At 38.4% G+C, this 25,009-nt stretch overlaps 1 protein-coding gene across 19 annotated transcripts in view; it reads left to right on the top strand.

Annotated features, from left to right (window-relative positions):
* Nucleotides 1-25,009, top strand: part of ARPP21 (cAMP regulated phosphoprotein 21) — a 154,732-nt gene that overhangs the window by 52,372 nt on the left and 77,351 nt on the right. For 13 of the 19 annotated variants that reach the window (XM_059162152.1, XM_059162166.1, XM_059162159.1 and 10 more), the window contains exons 9-12: nt 349-489; nt 15,233-15,341; nt 17,228-17,329; nt 23,479-23,516. In XM_059162152.1, the coding sequence (XP_059018135.1) occupies nt 349-489; nt 15,233-15,341; nt 17,228-17,329; nt 23,479-23,516 (390 nt within the window). The remainder of the gene's footprint in view (nt 1-348; nt 490-15,232; nt 15,342-17,227; nt 17,330-23,478; nt 23,517-25,009) is intronic. The other 6 variants (XM_059162165.1, XM_059162169.1, XM_059162163.1 and 3 more) reach the window with 1 other exon arrangement.

Here is a 25,009-nt window from a genome sequence, read left to right as displayed (position 1 = left end):
TCCAGATAGACATCTGCAGTCACATACTATGTCATATCATTTGTCCCGAGCCTAGCTCCGTTGATAAGGTATCATGGACTACAACAGGATACTCTCCAACAGACATTAAGTTCTCTTTGCTGCGAGAAATGTGCAACTGGGAAACAAAGATACTTAGTGTAGCTTAACCGATAAATCCATCATAAGTGGAAGATTGTCTAGAAATGAGGATATGACGTGTGATGGCACAGATGAGATAAGCTTCATGGTTTGGACGACAAAGGAATGGGTTTGTGTGCATACATATAGACAGTCCTACAGGCCAGAAACGCAAATGCTGATTGCACTGTTTCTTGTATTCCTTTCCAGTAATCATTATAAAAAGTTCCCTCAGATGTCATCCTATCAGAGGATGCTTGTCCATCGGGTGGCGGCTTACTTTGGGCTGGATCACAATGTGGATCAAACAGGGAAATCTGTTATCATCAACAAGACCAGCAACACAAGAATGTAAGCCTATCACCGTATTTCTTTAGAATTTTCTTTTTCTCTTATGGATTCATTTATGAGAGCATGTTATAAAATTCAAAGTACATGACATTTAAAATGTGCAGTGTTATTTATCTCTTGCACTTATCAGCTGTGTGTGGCATTTTTCTGCAGAAGATTATCTGAAGACCAGGAAAGTTTATAAAATCTGGGCTGTAAAGTGGGTTTATTCCTGGATCTCTTACATAGCTCCTGAAACATAATTTTCTTTCCTCCATCAATACTGTAGGTGATTACAGGAAAAAAAAAAAAAAAGGCATGGGACATTTTATGTCAAAGTATAACTCAAATTAAAAAAAATAGATATCTGAAAACAGCAATGACATATACAGGATAATTATCCTTTTCTTTTCTTTTTCTGGTTTGTAGAACCTGTCTTACTGTGGTTTCTAGAGTAACAAAGAGCTCTGCACCCAGAGTCAGAAATCCTGCTCCTTAAGTCCCAATTCTTTTACTTACTCTCTGTGTGACTTGAAACAAGTCAGTTAACATCTGCTATTTCCGTTTTGTTTTGCTGTTGTTGTTTTACCTGTAAAAGGAGAATTTTGAGTTATATATCTAAGTTCTAGGTCTAAAAAGAAGATGTTTATTTGGTTTTGCTCCTTAAAATAATTGTTTGCTTCTATCTTAGTATCTTTTCACATCCTGATGAGTCACCAAAAGCAAATGAGAGGTCATTTGCTTTGGAAAGGCACAAATGCTTTGATCATAGTGCAAACCACTTTGATAGCAAATACATGCTATACTGAAAAACTGTCCCAATGCAAAGCATTCTTTTAAAATATTTGTGCATTGTAATTTCTTTTTCCATAGTGGTCTTGGTCAGTTGTGTAAATTGCATGGGTTTTAGGACTGCTGTGCTAGTGAACGGAGCATTGGTGTCTAGCAGAGCAGTGTTTCAAACCCTTTATTTTCTGCTCACCAACTTGCAGTCAAGGCTGGACACGTAGAGCTAGAGATGAAGCTCTTTCTCTTCTCAAGGCTCGGTCTGTGTTCACCAAAACCACAGTGAAGGTTGTAGTGGAGAGAACACAGACTGAGATATCTGGCATGGAGCTGGGCTGTCATCTCAGGGACACTGAGCTCTTCGCTTCTCTGGGCTTCCAGTTATTTATTTATCTGCAGGAGAGTTTGAAGTGATATTGATGATATTTAAGGGCCCTCGAAGCTTCGGAATTATTGGGTTCCATGGATGCATTCTACGGTGCTGGCAAAAATACGTTTTAAAATTTATCAACCTTCCACTTTATCTGATTGCTGGCACATGTACTTCCTATTTTCAACTGTCACAGGAATGAAAGGTCACTGTCTTTTAATCCTTTCTATGTCCCCTCTCCATCAAACATTCCTCACTGATGCTATTGTTGGTTTTCATTCTGCATTCTGGTTTCTTTTATGACTTACAGATACTGTAAGTACAGGGACACACTGACTGCAAAATAGACCAGCAATGGACAATTTCTTTTCTCATTTGTTTTTCTCCTCTTTTTCTTTTTAGGCCATAACAGACATCGAAAAGCCCATAGATCAAGCATGTTGTTTGATATAGGCTCAACTAGAAGAGATAGTGCATTGATTTTTAATTCACATTAATTTTGCGATCACGTGGTCACATTATTAGCGCACATGTTTGATACCTGTTTCTGGGTAGAGTGGTTTTTGAGAAAATTAAGCACCATGTAAAGATGCTCGGGAAACTTTGAGTGATGGTTCTAAATTTGCAATGTCCAGGATAGTAGCCACTAGCTGCATATTGCTATTGACATTTTGGCTTAAGTTAATTAAATTTAAATAAGATTTAAGCTTCAAAATTCAGTTCCTTGGTCAGGCTAGGCATGTTTCAAGTGCTCATATGAGACAGAACGTACATAGAATATTGCCATTGTTTCAGAAAGTTCTATTGAGCAGCTCTTGTTTGAACTTGTGGAATTCTTGCAAGTTTCCAAATACTGCTGAAGGATATAATCTATCCCTTAAAATTTTCATTTTCTGGCTAACAGGTATAATATTATTCTGTTATTAGACTTCACTTCCAGGAGAACACTAGCTTTTTTTGTTTTTTGTTTGTTTGTTTGTTTGTTTTTCGTTTTCCAAATAACCAGTTTTAAATAGGGGCTTCCTATTTATGCCTTCTGGAAGAGCCAGAGAGGGCACGTGCAGAGAACACTTCCAGTGTAGTTGCTACAATGGAAGGGCCTGGACTGGCTCTGTCTCTTCTTCATGCCTGTCCTTGCACACACCCTCTGCCCTGCTCTGTGAGTCAGGCCACGCCTAAACAGAGGCAAATGACTGTAGATCATAGACTTTTCAGGCATTTCCTGAAGAGTTGAGTTTATTAATGTTCAACCCAGAGCTGTCAAGTCCTGCTCTTCTGTCCCAGCCACCTTCCTGACCATTGGAATGGCTGTTCACACCCTCAGAACATGAATCACTGTTGGCAGTTTTAGCAAAGGAGCATGGTTGTTCAGTAGAAAGTTGTACGTTTAAGAGCATTTTACAAGTTAAAAGTTTGTGACCATGTTCTTTCGGATTTGAAGTTTGAAATGGAACATTCTGTTCAGAACATGTTGTTTAGGTCTTGGGTGTCTTCATTCTCAATGGCTCTCCGAAAATTTCAAGAGTCGCACTCTCAGTGGTTGGCATGTGATGGCCATGGGGACAACAGTAACATATTATAATAGATATATTATCACATGGAAATGTTTCCATTTATATGAAGGAGGGAGGCGGAGGTGGGAAGTCCTCAGATGGCTCCTCATAGCTTTTGTGTTTTGGAACTACCTTTGCGGGGGATAGAGTTTGATGCTACTTTAGTGCAAAGGCATGAAAGTGCATATCTTAAATGGCACCGTAGCTGTGAGAAATGCAGAAAAATGCAGCTGGAGTGTCCTCCACAAAATGAACTGTCCTTCACAAAAATGAACTGAAGGGCTGACAGAGAGAAAGCATGTTTTAATATAATTTTTAAGTTTTCTTCTTCAGTGACATTCATTCTCTCATATGGATGTCTCTCAGCAACAAAATGGCCGGAATTTGTTTCCCAGAATCCTTGCTTTTCTAGATTATAAACAGTTCAAGTAATTATACAATGTGACTTGAGAATATTAAGTTTTGGCCCAAGAGAGAATAGTTTCACATGAGGTTCAAATATTTCCTCATGACAATACCCTGTGAGGATTATATCTGTGTGTGTATAATTTACTTTCCTCTAGTATCTTCTCTAATATCCTCAGATAAAATATATGTGTCCTTCATGATGGAAAAAAATTTGTTCAAGGACTGACTTTTCAATTACTTAAGTGATATAAGAATGTTACCTACTTATTTTTCATTGCACTGGATACTTTACCTCTTATTTCATGTATATTATTTCATTTAATCCTGAAAACATATTTACAACCTAAGTAATTAGAGCCTTATTTTACAGAAGCAGAGAATGAGGCACATACTCAAGGTTCCGTTTGGGGTTTAGAGAGATGCAATGATTAGCATGGCTGGGATCCAAGTGCGTTTGTTAAATGCCGAGAACAATTTTCTTAAATAACCTAACTCTCTAAGAGCAAAAATACCCAGAACATCTTGAGCAAGCTCCTCAACAAGGTTCTCTGGACTGGTTGGGAATTCCACCTCTTTGAAGTTTTTTTGCTGTCTGATCAGGAGCAATGAGTGGGCCCAAGGGGAAGGGGAGATATTTTTGAAGATGAACTCCATGGTATTGGTAAATAATGTACACTTCCCACAATTTGATAGATCTTCCTGCATTCTCTGTGTTTATCACTATCCTAAGATGTGATCTTTGGTAGGGGGGATGATTTTAATTCAATATCTGCCTTGCTTTACTCTACTCCAATCTTTTTTTTCCTAAAAATAAAAAAGCTACACTTATCAATAATGTCAGTGTAGGATGTAAACCTACCTATTGTGTTATTAGGAAATTACTGCTACAGGCAAGCCAGGGATTCAAATCCATTGTTTCATGCCAGAGCTACAAGCACAATGGGTGGGGTTAAAGGATACAGTGGTCCAGAAGGAGTAGGAAATGCCAGCTCTGCTCCTGTGGGAGACATTCCAGGAAGGAGGCTTCCTCTGAGCAAACCTGGGTACTGTAGAGAGTTGACAAGGAAGTCACCTGACCCTCGAGCACCACAACCTTGTTGCTTCTCTGAGCTAGCCTGGGTAAGAGCAGTCTATGTCAGCTAGAGCCTCCCAGCACACCTGTTGGTCCACAAATTGGTTCTGAATAGCTGGGGATGCCCCTCATTAGAATCACTGCCTTTTGCTGAAATGACAAAAGGCAGTTTTTGAGCTGAGACCTACCCTGTTATGTCCTATCACTTTTAGTTTTTCCTCTTTCCCCTCAGTGTTGCCAGAAATACGTTTCACTCTGAAACATCTTTAAGTTTTCTTCTGTTGGAATTCTTTGTTAACTGTCAGATTAGTTAGGAGCACCAAATGAGCCCCTTGGGAATCCGGAAAGGGGTTGTATTATTTGGTACTGCAAGGGGTATTTAAAATGTACTTACTCTCTAGACTGTTGTCTTTTTTTTTTTTTTTTTTTAAGGATTGAGGCTAAAATTATGAACAATGATTCTATAAAAATATTTAAATATTACAAATATATGAATCTATTTTTACATAAGAATCTCTGGCCTTCTCTTTGTCTGTCTTTCTGATCTCCACTTTGTCTTTTGCTTATTTTTCTAGGTGTTTAGCCCAAAACAGCCCATTATTCTTTTTTTAGATGATTTTTCTTTTTCCACCTTTGTCTGCGCCTTTCTCTGTCTTAGAGAAAGGATATATGCTCAGGTTGTATCATCTAGAGGCTTGAAACCATCTCCTTGCATTAGTGTTTTCCAAAGGGCCAAAATCAGTCATAGGCAAATAGAGTCCCATGTGTATCTGAATATCTTTGCATATGTCAGAGTAACTGTTTAACTTGTTCCAGATAATTGTCATGTTAGAAGGTTGTCATCTTTTGAATATTTTCTCTTTTGACTTTGGCACCCGCCCACTGTCATTGCCTCAAATCCCCTACTCTTGGTGGAGTGCAGAGCAAAGAAGGAAATGACATCTCCCCTGGGAGAGAGAGCTCCCAGGCCTCAGAAACCATGAAATAAGAATAGCGACCCAAAGGCGGATATTTGGGCCTAGACCTTAAGAGACCACAATGCTTGGATTCCTGAGCAGTGTGAACCTGAGTAGTGATGACCATAGTTTGCTTGTTTCTTTGTTCCAGAAAGAATAATTAACTGAGCTAGCTATTTGGTAAATCACAAGAATGGTAGTTTCTCTTTGGTGAAGGCAGTTGAACCTAGTTGACTTTGTTGGGAATCCCTGGAGTGACAGATAAGTTTTGCACTAAGAAGTAGGACTGTGGGAACTTCCAGCCACCCAGCAGCAGACACGGAGAGGGGGGTTAGAGCCACAATGGACTCCTGTTCTGCTCAGTTTCCTGAAGAGCCCAAGGTTTAAAATGGGAATCATGCATTTTTGACTCTTGAGAATTTTACTCCCTGCAGGTGATCCAGGATATTTAGAACAAAACTAACTAACTAACTAACTAACTAACCTAAACCCCAAGTTTTCCCTCCCACATGGATTCTATTTCTTTTCCTTTGGTGGAGCATGTGAATGGCACCGTCAGTTAACCCAGCAGCATCCCGATACTGCTTCTTGCTTAATGACCCTCTGAAGAAGATCAGGCATCAATTTATTTAAGTGCCTCTTGGAAATCTCTGAGTGGCTGGTTGGCATCTTGTTATTTCTAAACATGGTAAATTTACTCCGCATGTTTTGTAGGAATAGATTTGAAAAGCATCCGACTCAAAGCCAAAGATCAGAAACCTTAGAATCACATTGTTCTCAGCAAAGCTGAGAAGCTTTATTTACTGAACAGACAACCTAGTCCTTTAATCAATACTCAGGCTCAAAGTAAGACTGACTTGTTAAGATTGGTCGAACTCTGTATCATTTCTCACAAATACGGTATTTTCTCATATAATTATTCTCAAATACCTCAAAAGATGCACCCTGTAGATGAGATAGGTAAGTCTCAAAAATATATCATGAGGAGAGAAAACAAGTTTGCTGTGTTCCTTTCCCTACTTAAAGTTATTTATGGCCATGGAGTGTTGCATGAATGATTTCCCCCTTACTTTTGGATATCGAACATTCATGGTCTTTCCAGAACATTAGAATCTTTCATGTAACTTTCTCTTAAAAGAACTTTCCCATGGAGTGATGATTCTTTTATTAAATAACTAATACTCTATGTAGCTCACAATGTTTGAGGTAGATAAAGCTAGACCATTTCACAGGAGCAAAAACTGGGATTCGTGTTTTGATCTTACTCAGTCCACTCCCACAGAAGATTCAAGACTGTAATTTGCTGCTCCCGCCTCAGCCATGACCCTTCTCCTCAGGTCAAGGGAAACAAGCACTAACATGAATGAATCACTACTTCAAGAGGATGAAACAGCAAGAAGAAAACCAAACGCTATCCCTTGGTTTCCTTACAAAATCCTAATTTGCATTTCGTTATTTTTTTTAAGTTATACAGGGAACTCAATGAAACGATGGTAATATCAGGGTAGAAATTAAAACTGTGATGTGAACAAAACTCCAGAACACACTAGATTAAAAACTGTCCTGGCATATGTAGAAGTAAGACAAAACCCAGTTCTCAGACAGTGTCAAGTGAAAAGGGTATCTTTGATGGTCAGCATCGTGCTTTGAACAAAAGAACTGTAGTCTATAGAACATGTCCATCTTCTGTTTATTGTTTACATAAGGAACCAGGTTATTTTTTATCAGGACTGTGTGTATGTATGTGTGTGTTCACACACTTGAGTGTGTGTGTTTGTGTGTAAATATATGATCTGTGTCGTACAGGTTGGGACAGCTGGAGAAGGGTTCACTGTACACACATATACCACATATGGTATTATCCCAAATGTACAATGGTGTGGGAGGAAGCAATGTTGCTAGAACTTGGTTGCTTCCCCTGTAGCTCTGCTTGCTGTAAGCAGCAGAGTGAGACCAAGTTGCAGAGTTCTCCCTTTCTTGCTTCTAGATCCACCTGTAGGGGTGTCAGTCACTTCAGCCCCTTGGGCCTCTTCAGGTGTACTTGAAGATGTGGGTCTGGCTGTATCTAATGAAGAGCTGGTCTTCTTCTTCTTCTTTTTTTTTTTTTTTAAGATTTTATTTATTTATTTGACAGACAAGAGATCACAAGTAGGCAGAGAAGTAGGCAGAGAGGGAGGGGGAAGCAGGCTCCCCGCTAAGCAGAGAGCCGGATGCAGGTCTTGATCCCAGGATCCTGAGACCATGATCTGAGCCAAAGGCAGAGGCTTAACCCACTGAGCCACCCAGGCACACTGGAGAGCTGGTCTTCTTGATGTAGTTCTTGTGTCTTGTTGGTCTGAGACTTCTGAGACTAGAGAGGCCATGGGCATGTTATCACAGCTTTAGGGAAGATAGAGTTGGTCATACAGTAGAAAGAGAAGTTGTGGTGTACTGGTCGAAGGTGCCTGGTTTCCACTGAATCACATGCTTAAATTCTAGATTTTAATGATTGATACCAATCTTCAAACAATAAACTGGAAACTACCCCAAGACGTGCATGCGCTCCTGCTGTATTTTACCCCATAGCTGTAGTCCTTTCAACCTCCCAGGCTTTCTAGCTAACACAGCACTCCCAGGGGAACACAGCCCTTGCTTCCCACCACCCGCCTGCCCTCTAAACCAGGAAAATGAGAAAACAAAACAAACAGCATTTCTGTACACATACAAAAAATATTTAGTCATTCTCTCTCAGTTAAAGCACACGGATCACTCTGGACCTTCTCAGCAAGTAAGATACTATATTTGCATATGAGCATAAATGGAATGTTTTTATACACAGTGTTGTAATGTGTAAGCAAAAAGCTTTCTCATGCCAAGAAACAATAATCACATTCAGCAATTTCCAAAGAAAACATTACTTTCAGACAATTGTTACTGCTTCATTTGGAACTCATGAATCAAACCATTATTTAAATATTATAGTGCAGACTGGATTTATCCTAATTCAACTCAACACTAATGTAAATATTGGTTCAATATTCGTTGGGGTTACCGTTAGGTTGTGACCACTCGGAAAGATGCGAACAATGGTAATGATGGCTTATAACATCTGTGGAGTGCTTCACTGGCCTTGGGTTTGACACTTAACTTGCATTATCTTGTATCTCCTTGATCCTCCCAAGCACTTTAGGATAAGAATTATTATTGCCTTCCAATTTTACAACGAAACAACCAAACAACACCTTTGTTGCAAAAAGTACACATTTAGTAAAGTGCAGAGCTGAGAAGACACCACAATGTATGTTTTGAAAAAACAAACTTTTTTAGGGCCTCTTACCAGCGTTTATATGGGAGTTGTTTAAAACTTTGTTTAATTATTAAAACTACTGCTATGTTAAATTTAGTATGCTAGTTCACATCCATTTTATATAAAGCTATTGGATTATTCAAATGCATTGTGTTTTGGGGGAATGGAGCTTTGGTCATTGCATCTATTAATGCTACTGCCTTTTACTGTTCATGTAATACTGAAATGGAAGGATGGGGAATTTAAAGAAAGAAAAGTTCAGTGATAATCTAGTACCCCACCCCCTTTTAAATCTAGCCCTTTTAAAAAAAAACAAACTTTTTTTTTCATCTGTAGAAATTCTCGATTTGTAAGTAAACTTGTAGAAACATGTTGGTTTTGACAGGCTGTGGATCCTTCTGATGTGTGTACCTCTTTGGTATTGTTGGCAATATCATGCTCAGTACTGCTCAAAAATAGCCAAATTCACAAACACAGAATATAACCTTCTAGGTCTGAATGCATAGGATTTCTTTCTCTTTTTCAAATTTCATAATTTATCTTTTTTTTCCCCCCTCATCCTTCTTATCTTTTTTCTGTATCATTGTTATTTGGAATCTCCCTTTAAAGAGGACAAAAAAGTCTTGAGATTAAACACTGTTACTTAGTTATTATCATTAGAGTATCATTAGTAAATGCAAGTCTGTATACATTTTGATCTACAAGGACATAGCAATAAAAAGGATAATTTTTTTGACAAAATAAACAACCAAATATCCACTTTAGATCATAAAATAATAAAGAACATGAAAGAAAATATTCAAAAGATAAGAATATTTTATTTATGTATGTATGTATTTATTTATTTTAAAGATTTTATTTATTTATTTGACAGATAGAGATCACAGGTAGGCAGAGGCAGGCAGAGAGAGAGGAGGAAGAAGGCTCCCTGCTGAGCAGAGAACCCAGTGCTGGACTCGATCCCAGGACCCTGAGATCATGACCTGAGCCGAAGGCAGAGGCTTTAACCCACTGAGCCACCCGGGCGCCCCAAGATAAGAATATTTTAATTGTCCACAATTCAATGATTATATACAAGCCCCTTTTAGGTTGTTGAATTGGTTTCATATATTTCTAAACCAATAGCATTTATTATGTTGTTATAAAATGCTATTTATTATAATAATCAAAATATATAAGAAGCTAGAAGTTAAAGTTGTCCATTACTTCACTATCCAGAGAAAACTATTGTCATTTTTCTTATTAATCATGATACTTTCAACATAAATGTGTTTACAATATATCCTTTTAGATCTCACTTTTCTGTTAGTCAGTAGCCTTGGATATCATTTTACAAATTTTACAAAACATTATACAAAAAAAGCATATTGTATATGGAGCTATTTTAAGCTACTTAATCAGACCGCCATGGATTTCCACTGTTTTGCTTTCTTGAAAGATGACACCATATATATCCTTTTGTTACTATTTTCTTTGGCTTCATTCTTGGAAGTGGAATCTCTTTGTCAAAGTAGACTGACACTTTCAAGGCTCTTACTGCACATAGTCTGCTTTCAGGGTGCTGGCACCAATAAGAGGAGATGCCTTATAGAATGTTGTTGCCTTTGAGTATTATGCTTAATTTTGTTGTTGCTCATGAATAGCCTTATATTAAAGGAGGGTCAAGGTCAAGTCCCATGTTAGCTTGCATGTCTCTGTTATGTGCATGGTACAATCGAGACAGAGAAGAATAAGATGAATTTTTCAAAGGCTGGAAAATTAAGAATGTGAGTTTGAAAGATGCTAATAAAGGAAGTTGGATACATAGCTCTGCATATATGGGCTTTGTAAGATATGGTCTCATTTAAGAGACAATGAAATGATATAAAATGACCAAATTGTAGGGGAAGTTGCAAAATACTTGAAGAAGAATGTAGGACTTTATTTTTTTTTTTAATAAAAGACATCAGTTATAAATATTCTTTTTTAAAGATTTTATTTATTTATTTGACAGACAGAGATCACAAGTAGGCAGAAGGCAGGCAGAGAGAGAGGAGGTAGCAGGCTCCCTGCAGAGCAGAGAGCCCGATGTGGGGCTCGATCCCTGGACCCTGGGATCACGACCTGAGCCGAAGGCAGAGGCTTTAACCCACTGAGCCACCCAGGCGCCCCAGTTATAAATATTTTAATTAAAAACTTAAAAGTGCTAAGGAAACAGTGCTTCTTAGGATAGCCTAATATGTTTGACTATTAAAATATTTTTGATAGATGTCTTACACCATCAAAATACTTTATCCTATTGTGCACAGAAACCTTTATTTAAGATGTTTATGGATATTGATGACTGTCTTTCAGTTATTCGACCTGAAATTCAAAGGCTTCCACTTGAGCCTGTCCATATTTAGTAGAATTGAAAATTTCATCTGTGTATATATGGGGAGATGGGGGGATTAGGCTTAACTATTTGGAAGAAAACTAATAAATTTGGTCTCAAGAAACTGGTGGTGATAATATTTCTAGATGAAAAAAGATTTTTATAATAATAAGGAGTGTTCATTTATTTTAAACTCCAAGGGAGCAAAAAAACCCTTAAGATTGTAACAGATTAACTATAAGAGAGAGTTTGAATGCATTACTCAGGGTTTCACTTAGCCACACTGCCTCTCAGTTCCTTGAGCTGAGTCTAATGAGGAACAATGAGGATGTAATTCCGATTTTTCAGAGGTTTGACTGGAGATACCAAGACACTGACTGGAAATGCCAGTACTGTTCACAACACACGAATGATGAGTTTTACAAGAAATACCTACTAAAAATTGTGCCTTCAGAAGAAGAAACTATCTTTCATCAAGAAGAAACATTAAATCTCTTTTCTCTGCTTCTTGATGCTGATAGAGAGAAAGCTAGAAATACTACCTCATGGAATAAAGTCTATCAGGAAAAAGCAATCAGACATGTCATGCATGACTATGAGATGTGTATGTAGTCAACTCTAGTTATCATTAATTGAATTAACACCATGACATTTTGCACCTTGGAGGAGTTTGTCTTAGAGTTACATCCTCATTTTGATACACTGAAAGTTATTCATTCCCATTTTAAATAAAGGTCCATAATATATTACTTTAGCTCCATTCATTTTATGACTAAGAAATAACATTGCTATGATGTTAAATTCCTGGTGAAAAGGCTTTTTAAAAGCTCTAATATAATGGTGCATTACCAGTAATTTGTAGTTCAATCACACGCAATACTTCATTTGTATACTTTAGTTTGCATGAGTTAAACTGCAAATTGCCCTTTAGCTCTAGAGTAATAGATAACTCTCGATAAAATCAACTTGGAACAATCTTACTAGTTTTTGTTGTTTTCCCCTTTTACACAAACTTTAAATGGTTATTTTGTATTCACTTAAAATATTTTCGGGAAATCATGAAGGGACTATTACTTTCAACTCTTAGGTTCTAAAGTTTGAAAAAAAAATTTAAACAAGATATTTTTGAAAAGCTGTTATGGAGAATGCATTTTGCATAATATGTATCAGAACAAAAAATACTTTTGCTCTGAATCACATTTACATTATTGATTAGGACAAGTTCCTTTGAGTATTCTTTTCTTATGAGATAGATGTATTTTTCTTAAATATGTCCTGCTATGAAAAACAAATAAGCCAGCACAATAAAGAAATGCAAATGAAATTTCAAAAATAATGTTTGAACAGCTCTTGTAGTTATAACACTTTAAATTGAGAAGTTCCAAAACTAAAAAAACAAAGCAAAACAAAACAAAACAAAACAAAAAAACACAAAAAACTGAGATTCTCATTTCTACCTCTTTTCACATAATGCTCTCAAATTTTAAAAACTTTTTTAAAGTAACACGAATCTTTCTTGTCAACTTGAACCAAAGCATTAATTTGATTTTTAAAGACCTTCCTCATGTTCTAAATTTGAATTTCTGATTCTATTAACCAAACTCTTTCTTGTTGTTTTATAATTTAAATATTTATGACTGCATATCTTAGTCAGTAACTCTTTGACCCATTCCTAAAATACAGTGATTCCTAAACATCTCTATTAAAATTTCATTCATTCATACATTGATTAATTTATTTATTCAACCAAATGCTTCCCATATTCCAGGCACCGTTCTAGGCACTAAGAATTAAGTATTTAAAAACCAAGGTCTCTATCAATATGGAGCTCACATTCACACCCTGGTTAGTATGTTGAAATCTCAAAGCAGTTTTCTTCTTAAAGAGGAAGTTAGTCTAAAGCAAATTCACCTTCTGCTCGTGAATCAAAAAGTTCAGATTTCCAGATCACTTTATGTATAAATGAACAGCTACAGATGACGAGCAACAATTATAAGAAATAGATCCATAGACTTCTCAGCAAGCAAAGCATTTTATCTACTAGAATTCACCAGACTATGGAGTTTCAGTACATTCCAAGAGCCTTACTTAGCATTGAGGCAGTTACCATTTATATTTAAGCTGGTATCTCCATTTCACCCGCTACATTAAAAAAAAAATGTAACATCTAAGTATTGGTGGAAAACGTCAGGAGGTTTTAAAAAATTCCTGGAGAATTGTTATCTTTTACAGTGGCCTGCCAGCACTCACTAACATAAGACTATCCAGTGGAATAAGAAGTGTGCTGTGGGCGTGTGACACATGAAACACGTTTAGTTTCTCCACTGGAAATGGCCTTTTTGCTGTAAAGTGCGAGTCTACTTTGTTCCTGTAGTGTTTTGATTTTCAAATGTCATATTTGCACTTGCGAATTGTTTGTTGTATCATATTTTACATTTTAATTTTGGTGGAAAACATCTCCATTGATCTTTCGGATGATGTCATGTGGGGTTTTTGTTCTTCATTGTGAGGCTGGAGGGCCTCTGGCCTGCTGTGTGCTTTGGAAGCAGAGAGACCGAATCACGTCTCGGCAAGGATATGAATAGGCTGTTTGATGCCTGTGGCTTGCTGGGAAAATCTATAAACTTGGGAGTCAAAAGGTTCATGGAGGGATGTTTTCTTGATCTGTAAAAGAGGCATGAAATATTTGCTCCTCCTACATCGGCGTTCTATTGTTAAGGATTGAGTAAGACAATGATACCATTTTGCAAAAATTATACACAGTTCTGGAAGCGGTAACTGGTATTATTCCAATTTTCTGTTAATGTCTGCTCACCAATATCAGTATAATCTTGTGTATATGTATTTGAGAAAAGGATGCGACGCGTCAGGATTTCAGCTATACACTTAAAGGACTCCTTTGTTTTCAACATGCCGTTTGCTTATTTGGGAGCTTGAAGGAAACTATGAGTTTCCCTTAATTACTGGTCACCCATATTAAACAACAGACGCTGTGAAGTAGCTTTCCAATAACAGAATGCATAATGAACCCAGTAGAGATAGAAAACCCACTGGGCTTCAGAAGTAATACATCAGACATGACAGAAACGCTTTAATGAGAGTCATTAATTACAACTTCTTCTAAACCTGGGGCAAACATTTTAGCACTTCCTCTGGGGATGAACCCATGCCCAAGCCATTCATTGAGTTCTGTGGCATGCAGTGACGAGTGTGGGAAATTAACAAGAACATGGAGCTCTTTCCAGTAATAATACAAAATGATTAAGAGGACCTAAAAAAATCAATTGACTAATCAATAGTGTGTAACTGCTTGGAGCATTTTCCCCATGCTAATCAGCCATTACGTTGTTTAAACTAAATGTGTCCAGTTTCCCCAATTACTGAACTGATTTACAAGACATGGTCAAGGATGTCAGAGTCTACTGGAGCCAGATTCCAGGGCATTTGTCACTGAGAAAGATGGAAGGAATTAATAGATGACCATCTCTCACTATGGATTCTGATGGCTCTTGAGAGGCACGATATGACAGGAGCCGTCCTCATAGTCTGCAGACATTGGTGAATTAATATGGTCTGCCCAAGTTCTCCACATGTGCATTTGTTTGACATGTGCCTGTGAACCTGATTGAATTCAGGAGTGATGGAGTTCAAAATAATGAAAGAAAACATCTATACGCTATTCATGTTCAGGCCTTTAAAATGTTTTTTAAACTTCAGCCATGGTGAGAAGCATTCGGCAAACAAGACTCTGAATTCCAAACAACAAAAGGTATTCTAACAAGACCTGTCAAGTGACACATGATTACCTACCTGTATAATGCCGGCAATTCTAGCATCAAAACCACATGTTACTTTTTTGTTTTGTTTTGCTTTGTTTTGTTTTAAGTTGAATGCCACTGTGGGGGAGAAAACAGCACTAAGAAAATAACTTTAAACAGGAGCGAAAACTTTTTTATTGATGTGTTTTACTTTGCTGGCAGACCAGAGCAAAGGTTTTGTGAACATTTAAAAGATGAAAAAGGTGAAGAATCCCAGAAGCGGTTTATCTTGAAGCGAGATAACTCTAGTATTGATAAAGAAGACAATCAGGTTGGTTCTCAAGTTTGAGAGTGGCTGACATTGTTGTTTTCGAAGGTGGGCTGACTTATGTTCTTGTCGTTCTGTTGTCCCCTTCTCCCTCCCCCAGCTCCCCCTGGCTTCTGATACTGACTGTCTCTTTCCAACCTCTTTGCCCCCTTGCCTCCCCCTTTGGCATTCATTGGGTAGCCAAGAGAACGTGTCCTGATTGCTTCAGCCATGGCTCTGTGTTGGGCTGCATGGGTGGTGCTTGGCGCAGTTCCTGCTGCATGTGTTGGGCGGGGTTGGGATGCCACCGGCCGGAGCTGTCGGGAAAAGCTTTGTCATCGCATTTCCAGATGTCTGTGTAACTATGGCAGTCCTTCCACTCCTACAGCTTTGTCCTTCAGTTGTGCACACATTGAGCTGGATTCTCAGTACGGACCGATGACCAACTGGTGTAGCTGTAAAGAACAAACCTTGTTATGGTGAGGACAGGTGGATTTTGCAACTCTCCTAAAATAAGTCTTCACAGAAAAGAATCGAGTTCATGTTTTAGTCTTCCCCCTCCTCCTTCCCATGTTCTACGTCCGTGTAAACTGTGTGCTTGTTTTGCATGAACTGTAGTGGAACTTTCTCCTTTTTGTGTATTATGCTTGTGACAAAACATTTACGTTGTCCTAGAGAGCCTTATTCATGGTTCCTGGGCAAGGGTAGAGAGACCCTGCTCAACCTCTTCTCCAGATTGGGGGCGGGGAGTGGGATCCAGAGTGATGAGGAAGAAAACTTAATGAATGGCAAAAGAAACAAAGGTTCAACAATAATTAGAACAGCAGGGAGTTATACAATGCCATTACAATTACACTTTGTGTCTCTGACAATCAAAATAGATTTTTGAAAATAGACTTTGCTTTAGAATTCTTAAAGGTAAGACAATAGGCACCTCACTCAAGTTATTATTTTAATGACTCTCAGTGAGTCACTGGAAGCCAGTACATGCATCTCCGATGTACTTTTTTTTTTTTAAACCTGTTCATCATCTGTATCTCGTTTCTTCCTACCCCCACTGCCACCACCATCAAGCGACCAGTAGCTCCCATTGACTTTGAGCCACATGCCTGTGTTGTGTACTTAGTGGGCGTTTGTTGAATGGATGGATGAACGTGGTTAATGCAGAGAATTTTGTGAGGAATGGCAAGAAGACGATGGGAGGGTCATTGAGATGCAGGCAGCAGTGCAGATGCGAGACTGAAGAACAGTCCTCATGCTGGGTTCTTTGGATTGTTACTTAGGTCCCTTGGAATTGACCCTACTCAACCAACAGGCTTTTCAAACTTAGTTTCTACTTTCCAAGCAAAAACACAGAGCACAGGATCAAGTCAGTCATGGAGGAAAGAAGAAACACAAATTAGGACGTGGAGACGTCATGTCCACTATTTCCTTTCTGCCCATTATTTTCTCTGTTCCCTTGTTCTGTGTGTCTAGTGGCCAGGTTTTCAGAGCCATGTCTTCCCTTAGCCACTTTGAATTAGCCACTTCCTCAACATTCTGCCTTTGTCTAAGGACTCCAAAGCACACGGGTTAGCAAAGGAGACAGAGTCTATCACTGTGACCCACGTCATAGCTGAACTGGCGGAACACCTGAGGCACATCCAGGTGCTTTCGTTATGGAAACAGCTGTACTGCCGGCATCCAGTGGGGAAGGTAGAGGGAGCAGCACACACCTGCCATTGCATGTCAGGCACAGACACTGCGCACCACACACACCCGCACAGCCTCCTTAGGGACCAGAGGGAATGAGACTCTTCATGCTCCATTTATTTAAGTGAACATTTATTATTCTCGGCTGACAGTTGCTTAACTGCAGATTTCCAACAGCTCAACTTGGATAACCGTACTGATTTCTTTTTTCTGTTCAGCAAAACAGAATGCATCCATTTAGAGATGACAGACGAAGTAAATCAATTGAAGAGAGAGAAGAGGAATATCAGAGAGTGAGGGAGAGAATATTTGCACACGATGTGAGTAGTTGTTTTAATTGCCTCTTTAGTGCCGTCCTTCCCCAGACAGCAAGCTGGCAGGACTCAGGAAGCTGGAGCCAGGGACAAATCGAACCGAGCACACCAGAGGTGTTTCTGGAAGAGCACCTGGTTCAGGGAAGTGATGGAAAAGGAGCCAGGGGTTGTGTGCCTTCCTAGGATATGACCTCAGGGGGAATAGAGGTGTGATCCATCAGGGCCCAGTAAAACAGACCGTAAGTCCTCAGCAAGGTCGCCTGATTTGAAAAAAAATGCTTTCACATCCACATTAGCCCGCAGACAGCCAAGTGTTGTCTTTGTAACACTAACATTGTGCAGAAGAAAGACACATAAAGAAGAAAGAGGCTCTGTTAATCACATACATAAACATGGAATTTTCTGCATTCTTAGCAAGCACAAGCATTTTATTATATCAAAGTTAAATGGTAATACTCATCTTCTTCCCCCTCAGCTTCAGATCAAATTAGGTCTGTGAGCAGTTTATCACAAGGAGATAATCATGAAATGATTTCTTTTGTTCAAATCCCAGTGAAGAAAATGTGGTGGGGGATTTTTCTGTCCTCTTACCCACTGTGGCCAAAATAAAATGCTCTTAAACTAAATAAGAATGAAAAAGTGATTTAAAACAGCTGAATTTAAATGCAGGAAAGCGAAAAGGGCAAGCCAGTGCACAGCTTCTCTATTCCATGAAATCATTTGGCAGCCTTACCTTTGCGAAAGTAGAGGTGGGAGCTCCTCTGTGCAGATCTTCTGTGGCTTTGCTGGGTTAGGTAGGCCGTCCTACCTCCCACTGTGATTTGGTCTGGAGGTCATTCCCAGGCTAGACTAGAGACCTAGACTCCACTGTTTAGCATGGACAAGGCCTTCTGCCCTTGGTGGTTTCAGGCCCAAGACAGTTTCCCAGGTCCTCCAGCTCCTGCTGGATCCTTCAGTATAAAGCTGCAGAGGAAATCAGAATTCCACCAACAGTGCGTTTCTTTCATGTTGATACAGATTTCTGTTATCTCTTCTAGATTCTCGTTGCCTTTCTTAGATACAATGAAATAAAACTTTAATGATTGAAGGACCTGGCTCAGAGCTCTGGAGTTGGCAGAGTCTGAGAGAGGAAGCTGTTGAGGGATACTGTCCACATGCAGTTCTAGAAAATTCTATGGATATGTGGGCTACTTAGGTTTTTCTTATGGTCATAGTTATTGGTGGTGCAAAGCATAGTCTGACACCTGGTAGGCTTTAATTGTGTTTCCTGGATAAAAGGACGAAGTAAAGAGAGGCTCTGTTGTACCATGATAGTTTAGGGGTGTCCTGAGTGGACTGGGAGACAGCATGTTACTGTCCAATGAGCTTCATGGAGAGAGTTTTCTGAAGGTCAGTTTATTTGTTATGCTTTTTCTTTCTTTCTCTCTCCCCATCTATCCTTCCCCCTGCCTTACACACACACATACACATACACAATTTCCCTCTGATTTTCATTCTGGCAAGTCATAAAATATATAAATGAGTTGTGTTGAAAAGCAAATACTAATCACTTAGATAATAGACAAACATTATGCCCCCCCCACCCCGCAAAGCAGGGCCACATTGTAGACACTCAAGGGCTAGATTGCAGGAAAAGCATCCTTGATGCTTGCCTGTGAGGAGGAGGCTTCCTGTGCTGCTCCCACCCTTCATGTGCACAGAGAGGTCATCCCAGACATGGAGGAGTCAGCATGACTCCCTGTACACATCGCATTTCCCAACAGCCCTATTAAGGAGAACAACAGCAAGGAACCTGGGTCCCAGAATAAAGATTAGAGGCAAGCTATTGTTTCAAGCATCCCTAGCTAACTGCTGAATTAACATTCTTTAAGACAGTGAAAGCAGATGAGTTGGTTTGGTTGAGCATTTGGCTCTTGATCTCAACTCAGGTCTTGATCTCAGGGCCCTGAATTTGAGCCCTTAATGCAGTTCCATGCTGGGTGTGGAGCTTGCTAAAAAAAAAAAAAAAAGCAAAAGCAGACGGAAGCATGGGAAAACTTAAATGCCAAGCTATTGTCATGGCCTTTCCAGCTGATGGCATCATTTGGCAACCTTCTTCGGAAGGCTGTGGCTTCTTCCCCCTGCAGAGGTAGAATAGTGTGAGTTGCTGTGATGAACTCTTTTGTGGCCAGCATTTCTGGTGTTATTAATTCAAGTGAGACACCTGCCTGTTTCTGGCCCTACTTTTCCCCCTGATCTCCTGGGGCTGGGTTTTTTTAATTGGCACCCTGTACTCAGAGTAAACTCATTCAAAGTCTTCAGAGATTAAACAAATTCCTCAACATCATCTACAAAATATTATGTACATGAGTGTAGGTACATTTTTTAAGGTAAAGATCTTGATTTTTTTAATCATAGCTTTACAAGTTTTTGATGCTTTTACAAGGCTAAAAGCCACCTTCTCAGAGGGGGAAAAAAGATGTCCAGTCCAGAGCACTGCCGCTCTGCAGGAACAATGCAGTCATTAGGCTGGTGTTCCCTGAGTTTTGTTATTAATTCCAGATCTCCAGATTTGACAACTTAAAACAGATACATAAAATGTTTGTTACCTCACAGTTTCTGGGGATCAGGAAGCGGAGGGTGGCTTAGCTGGCCAGTTCTGGCTCACGGTCTTTTGTGAGGTTACGGTCAAGCCATCAGCTGGGGCTTCAGTTGTCTGAAGTTTCAATAGAGCAGTTGCCTGCTTCCAAACTCACCTGCATGTGTTTTGGCAGGCCTCGGTTGCTAGCGGGCTATGGGAGATCTAAGTTCCCACTCTGTGGGCCTCTCCCGAGGCTCCTGAGCATCTTTGTCACCTGGCAACTAGCTTTCCCAGAGCAAGTGACCCAAGAGAAAGAAAGAGAGCCCAAGATGGAAGCTACAGGCTTTTGTAACCTCATCTTGGAGCTGACATACCTTCCTTCTTGCTATGTTCGTTTGGACACACAGACCAAACTGGTATACTGGGGAGGTACTACAAAACACCTTGGTTGTGGATACTGAGAGGGAGGAATCATTAGGGGCCATGATGTGTTAGCAGGATATTACTGAATCTTCTATTAATGCAAATGCAGGGACATAACATAGCAATGTGAACTTCCTTGAGTACATAGAGCAACACATCTTGCTTTCCACTTACATAAAGAGAGTACACTTTAGGGCATCTTCATCTGTACAATTCCAGATTCCCAAATGACCATTAGGACTTCCCACATTGTTGAGGTACGTACAGTAAGAAATCAAGTATAGTAAGTCAATTATAAAACTGATGCAAAGAATCCAGCATAAGGAAACTAAGTTACAGGCATGTAATGTCTTTTTTGCTGACCTTTAATTTAGTGTCTTCATAATTTAAAAACCGAGGTAGTAAAAGCTGCTTCCCTTGCCAATTATTATTTAAGGAGTGGAGTCATTCAAACAGGTTCAAATGGTGACATATTTACGTAGAGGGTTTTTTTTTATTATTATACTTGAAGTTACAATAGTTATAGAGAAATAATTACCAGTACTTACGCATAAGCAAAATCAAAATTTATTTTAAAATCAGTGGTGCTCTTGGATATTTTACTTATGTATCTTGGTGTCTAAGGTGTGTGTGTGTGTGTGTGTGCGCGCGCATGCATGTGTAGTTTTTTACTTAGGTCCACAATCAAAATATGCAGATTATATGGGGATTTTCTAGAAAAATAATCTCAATACAGTAGCCTGAGATAAGGCACATTTATTATTTGAGAATGAAGTTGTCATTAAGTCAAGGCACACAACAATTTAGTTCTCAAATAAAAAATGAGTGTATTTTTGTAGTCGGAAATATTTGAACTATAACTCTTGTTTCCTTTAACAAGAATTTTGTCTTATTTTATGATTAATTCAATGCAATGTTGCTGGCTTTGGCAAGGTTACGTTGCTAAAGCAATATATTTGAGAAAGACGTGTTTTGCCTGAAGGATGGTTTCTGAAAGATATTTATGTGTAAATAGGGATTCTGGGAGGAGTTCATCCATGGTCTCCCCAGCATGCACTGGGATCCACCTTCTGTGACAACCCTTGAGAGGGGCATGTGATGTCACGTGGATTGGGGGTGGGGTGTGGGAGAGAATTCTGTATCCCATTAGGCAAAACCATTTTCTCCTTAAAAGAAAGAAAAAAAGAGTCCTTTATATCTGAGAATGCATATACCTGACAGCTTTGAATACTGCACTTAATTACTGTGACACTTTTATCTTTCTCTGCTATTAAAATTTGCAAGTTATATTAATAACTTCTTTAAAGTTTATTTTCACCCACTATTGAATCACAACCCATAACCATATCTGCTTTATTTATGAAACTGTGTTGTAAGGATCATGAGATAAATCTTTAGAACTTTTGCACAAAAATTGAAAAATACTCTTGAGATATGTTTTTGGGAAAGTTATCTTTGACTTGCAGGTCCCTTATTTTTCATTCAGAGAGTTATGGCAGCCTAGCTTTCCCCAAAATACTATTGGATTAATGAGTCTGAAGAGGTCAGTCTTTGATCAACTCTTCCAAACAAGTAGTAGAGTTTCAGTAATTCCACAACCCAGCCAGAACATTATAAGCATCATTGACTTCTTTCCCATTACAAGAGCAGAGCAGTAACAAAGTATCGAGCTCATAATGTACACCTGAGACAATTAATTCCATGGCTTGCCTCAAACCAAGAGTAAAACCAAACTAAAGGAAATGAAGATAGTGGGATATTTCACTTACTATAAAGATGTCTTCACAGGAATAATATCAGTGGTACATAAAGTGTATTTATTTATAAATACAAATGTCAAAAGAAGAAACTTTCTGAAAAGGGTGTTTCTTAATTGGCTTTTTGTTGTTATTGTTAAATATGATGTTTGTCCACTTAATACTCAGGATGCATATTAAATGCACAAAGGTTAAAATAAAAATGGTTCTAGAGATGCCCTCTGAAACGTTCAAATCACTGAGGAAAACACATTAGGCCCGAAGCTAACCCTTTGGTTTAGTGGAAGGAAATGATTTCTCCAACAAAATGTATGGAGAAACCAATATCCTGCTTGCCTCTCTGGGTAGCGGTTACATTAGCTAATCTTTTAAAAATTCAATATTGAAAGGTCCTTATTTACTTTGGTTTTATTTTCTCTTAAAATGGACCTGTTAGGTCTCAATTTACCATTTAGCAGGTCATTTATTCATCATTTATAAAATCTACACATATAATATGGCATGTGTATTTATGGTTAGAAACTCAGTACTTTGAAAACAGTTTTTGTTAATTCCTAAACACAGTCACTATGTTAGAGAGCCATCTCACCATATTTTGTTTAGACATCTCTTTTTCTCCTTGCTAAAACTTAATTTGATTAGCCTTTCCCCAGCTTGTAATAGTAATGGAATTTTCTCTTCCCTATATGTGTTCTAAACACAAGATAGTGGGGAATTAATAGCTAGGGGAATAGAAGCTAAGTAGAGTCATTGTTTTTCTGTGTGAAAAACAAAACAAAACATTAGATAGGTTTTACTCTTTTTTCTGATTAGCTTCATTTTGTTCTCACTTGACTTCTGTGTGCCTGCCCTCTGCAAATTGATTGATGGCATCTCTTTAATTTTAAGAGTCTTGCAGTCAATCTGTTTATGTCAAGAGCGTCTATCATTGCCAGGTAATAACTGTAGGGTTGTGGTTCTATGACTCTCCCATCCTTAGGTGGATCATGCTAAGAGCACATGCTCTGCCTTGATTTGAACCAGTCTTCCGGCTGTTGGGAACTATATCTCTGCAGCTCCAGAAGAAACAGCTAGCTCAGGATCCGATGGTCACACGCTTCTCTGATTCTCAGACAGTTTCATTCACATCTCTCTCTTTCTGACCTTGACGCTGAATGGGCTAAATCTAGCCGTAACCTGGAGATGTCCCACTGGAAAAGTACTTGTGTGCTAAAAGAGAAAGAGAATGGTGTACACGTCTAACTCTAACCATTTTTTTTCCTTTTTTATTTCCATTTTTCAAAACATAGTGCATATTTCTCTTAATTCTTTTCCTCTTGGAGGGGAAAAGTAGTTTTAAAAGCAGGCAAGGATTTGGGATCCCTCAGCACATCCAGAACATCTGATACAATGCCTTTTTTTTTTTTATTTTTCAGTCAGTTTGCTCCCAGGAAAGCCTTTTTGTGGATAACAGGTAAAATGCAATTTGCTTTTTCATGTCTGTAGAGGAACAAAGTCTGTCATGTGTGTCCTGTATACTCATAGGTATATATCCCATATATAAGTGTGTGCTTGAATATATGTATAAATAAATACATATATCTATGTGCACACACTTATATGCATACACATATGTGTTATTTAGCATGCCTAAAAACTATTTAATTTGGGGAAATACTTCTCTGTTACTTCCAAACATAATTTTTGTACATTTTCATTATTTAAAAGTCTTGACTTCTGGCCCATCCAGAGGTCTAATTCCTGCTACCTTTACCAGGCATTACAAAGCATAAATGAACTTGCAATTTCATTGGCTTATGGATGAGGCTGTTTATAGTATTTGTATATTGGGTATCATTAGCCACTTCTTGTGCCCCACAATTTTCTATAGTTGTGCAAACTATAATTGGAATAATTTTTTCAGTTTCTCACTCTAAACGATCCATTAGTCTAACTTGGAGATCTATCTAAACTGATCTAAATTTACTAACTTGGGAGTTAGTAGGGGGGTAGTTGTTGTGTGATGAATGGGTTATACAACTTATACAAAGTCTTGAGCATATGAGCCAAAGGTTTTCAAATTTAACATATACCTTAAAGAAATACTTCTAAACTGACATAGATATTCAAATGCTCCCTTGATTTAATTGCAGCTTTTCAAGAGGAATTAAAGACTTCTATATTAGCTGTATTAATTACATTTAAGGTGCATCAGAGTGGGCAAGTTGGAATGGAAATATGGTATCCCTTCAGAAAGTGGTGCTTAACTTTATTTCAGGTGTCGGCTTAATGGGTGCCCCTGTAAAACTGATTAAAATGGAGGCTGTTTAATTAAATTCCAGTACTTAAAGAAAATTTTAACCAAGCATTAGAGATGATTGGGGGGAAAAAGCTATCTTTGATATTAGCAGTAAGAAATCTTTGAGTAGCTAACCCTCTCATTGAACAGCCTGTTCTAGAATAGATGAAAGTAGAAAATGTGTCTAAAGAAGACATTCAAAAACATCCTCAAAAATCCACACAGATTTAAGTGAATATTCCCTATTTACAGTTTAAGAATCCATGAGCACTAACATCCTAGGGATGATGCTGAAGCATTCCAAAGATCTATATCCTAACTAAAAAGATGAAGTGAGTGTTTATAATTCAGTTTAGTAGGAAGCCTTATTCCCTAGTCATCAGGTCAATAATTTTCCCCTGCCTTATGCCCAAATTTTATTCATTTACTTGGATTTTGCAAAAAAAGACTGCTAACACTCTTTAAGTGTCCCTTAGATTCAAACTGAATTATATTCATCTTTACCATAATTGGTGACAAACATGCATTGCATATATGAACAAGTCTTGATATTTCCAAAAAGCAAAAATCTAACTGAATAGATTCCCATTAAAAATAAATACATTTCTTTGATACCTGTTTCTGGAATGTCAATATTTCATTCTGCCCCTCCCCGCAAAAGAGATAAC

The sequence above is a fragment of the Mustela lutreola genome, chromosome 2 (assembly GCF_030435805.1).
Source record: "Mustela lutreola isolate mMusLut2 chromosome 2, mMusLut2.pri, whole genome shotgun sequence".
NCBI lineage: Eukaryota > Metazoa > Chordata > Mammalia > Carnivora > Mustelidae > Mustela > Mustela lutreola.
The sequence above is the reverse complement of the archived record's forward strand: the minus strand, read 5'-3'. Positions and strand labels throughout refer to the sequence as shown.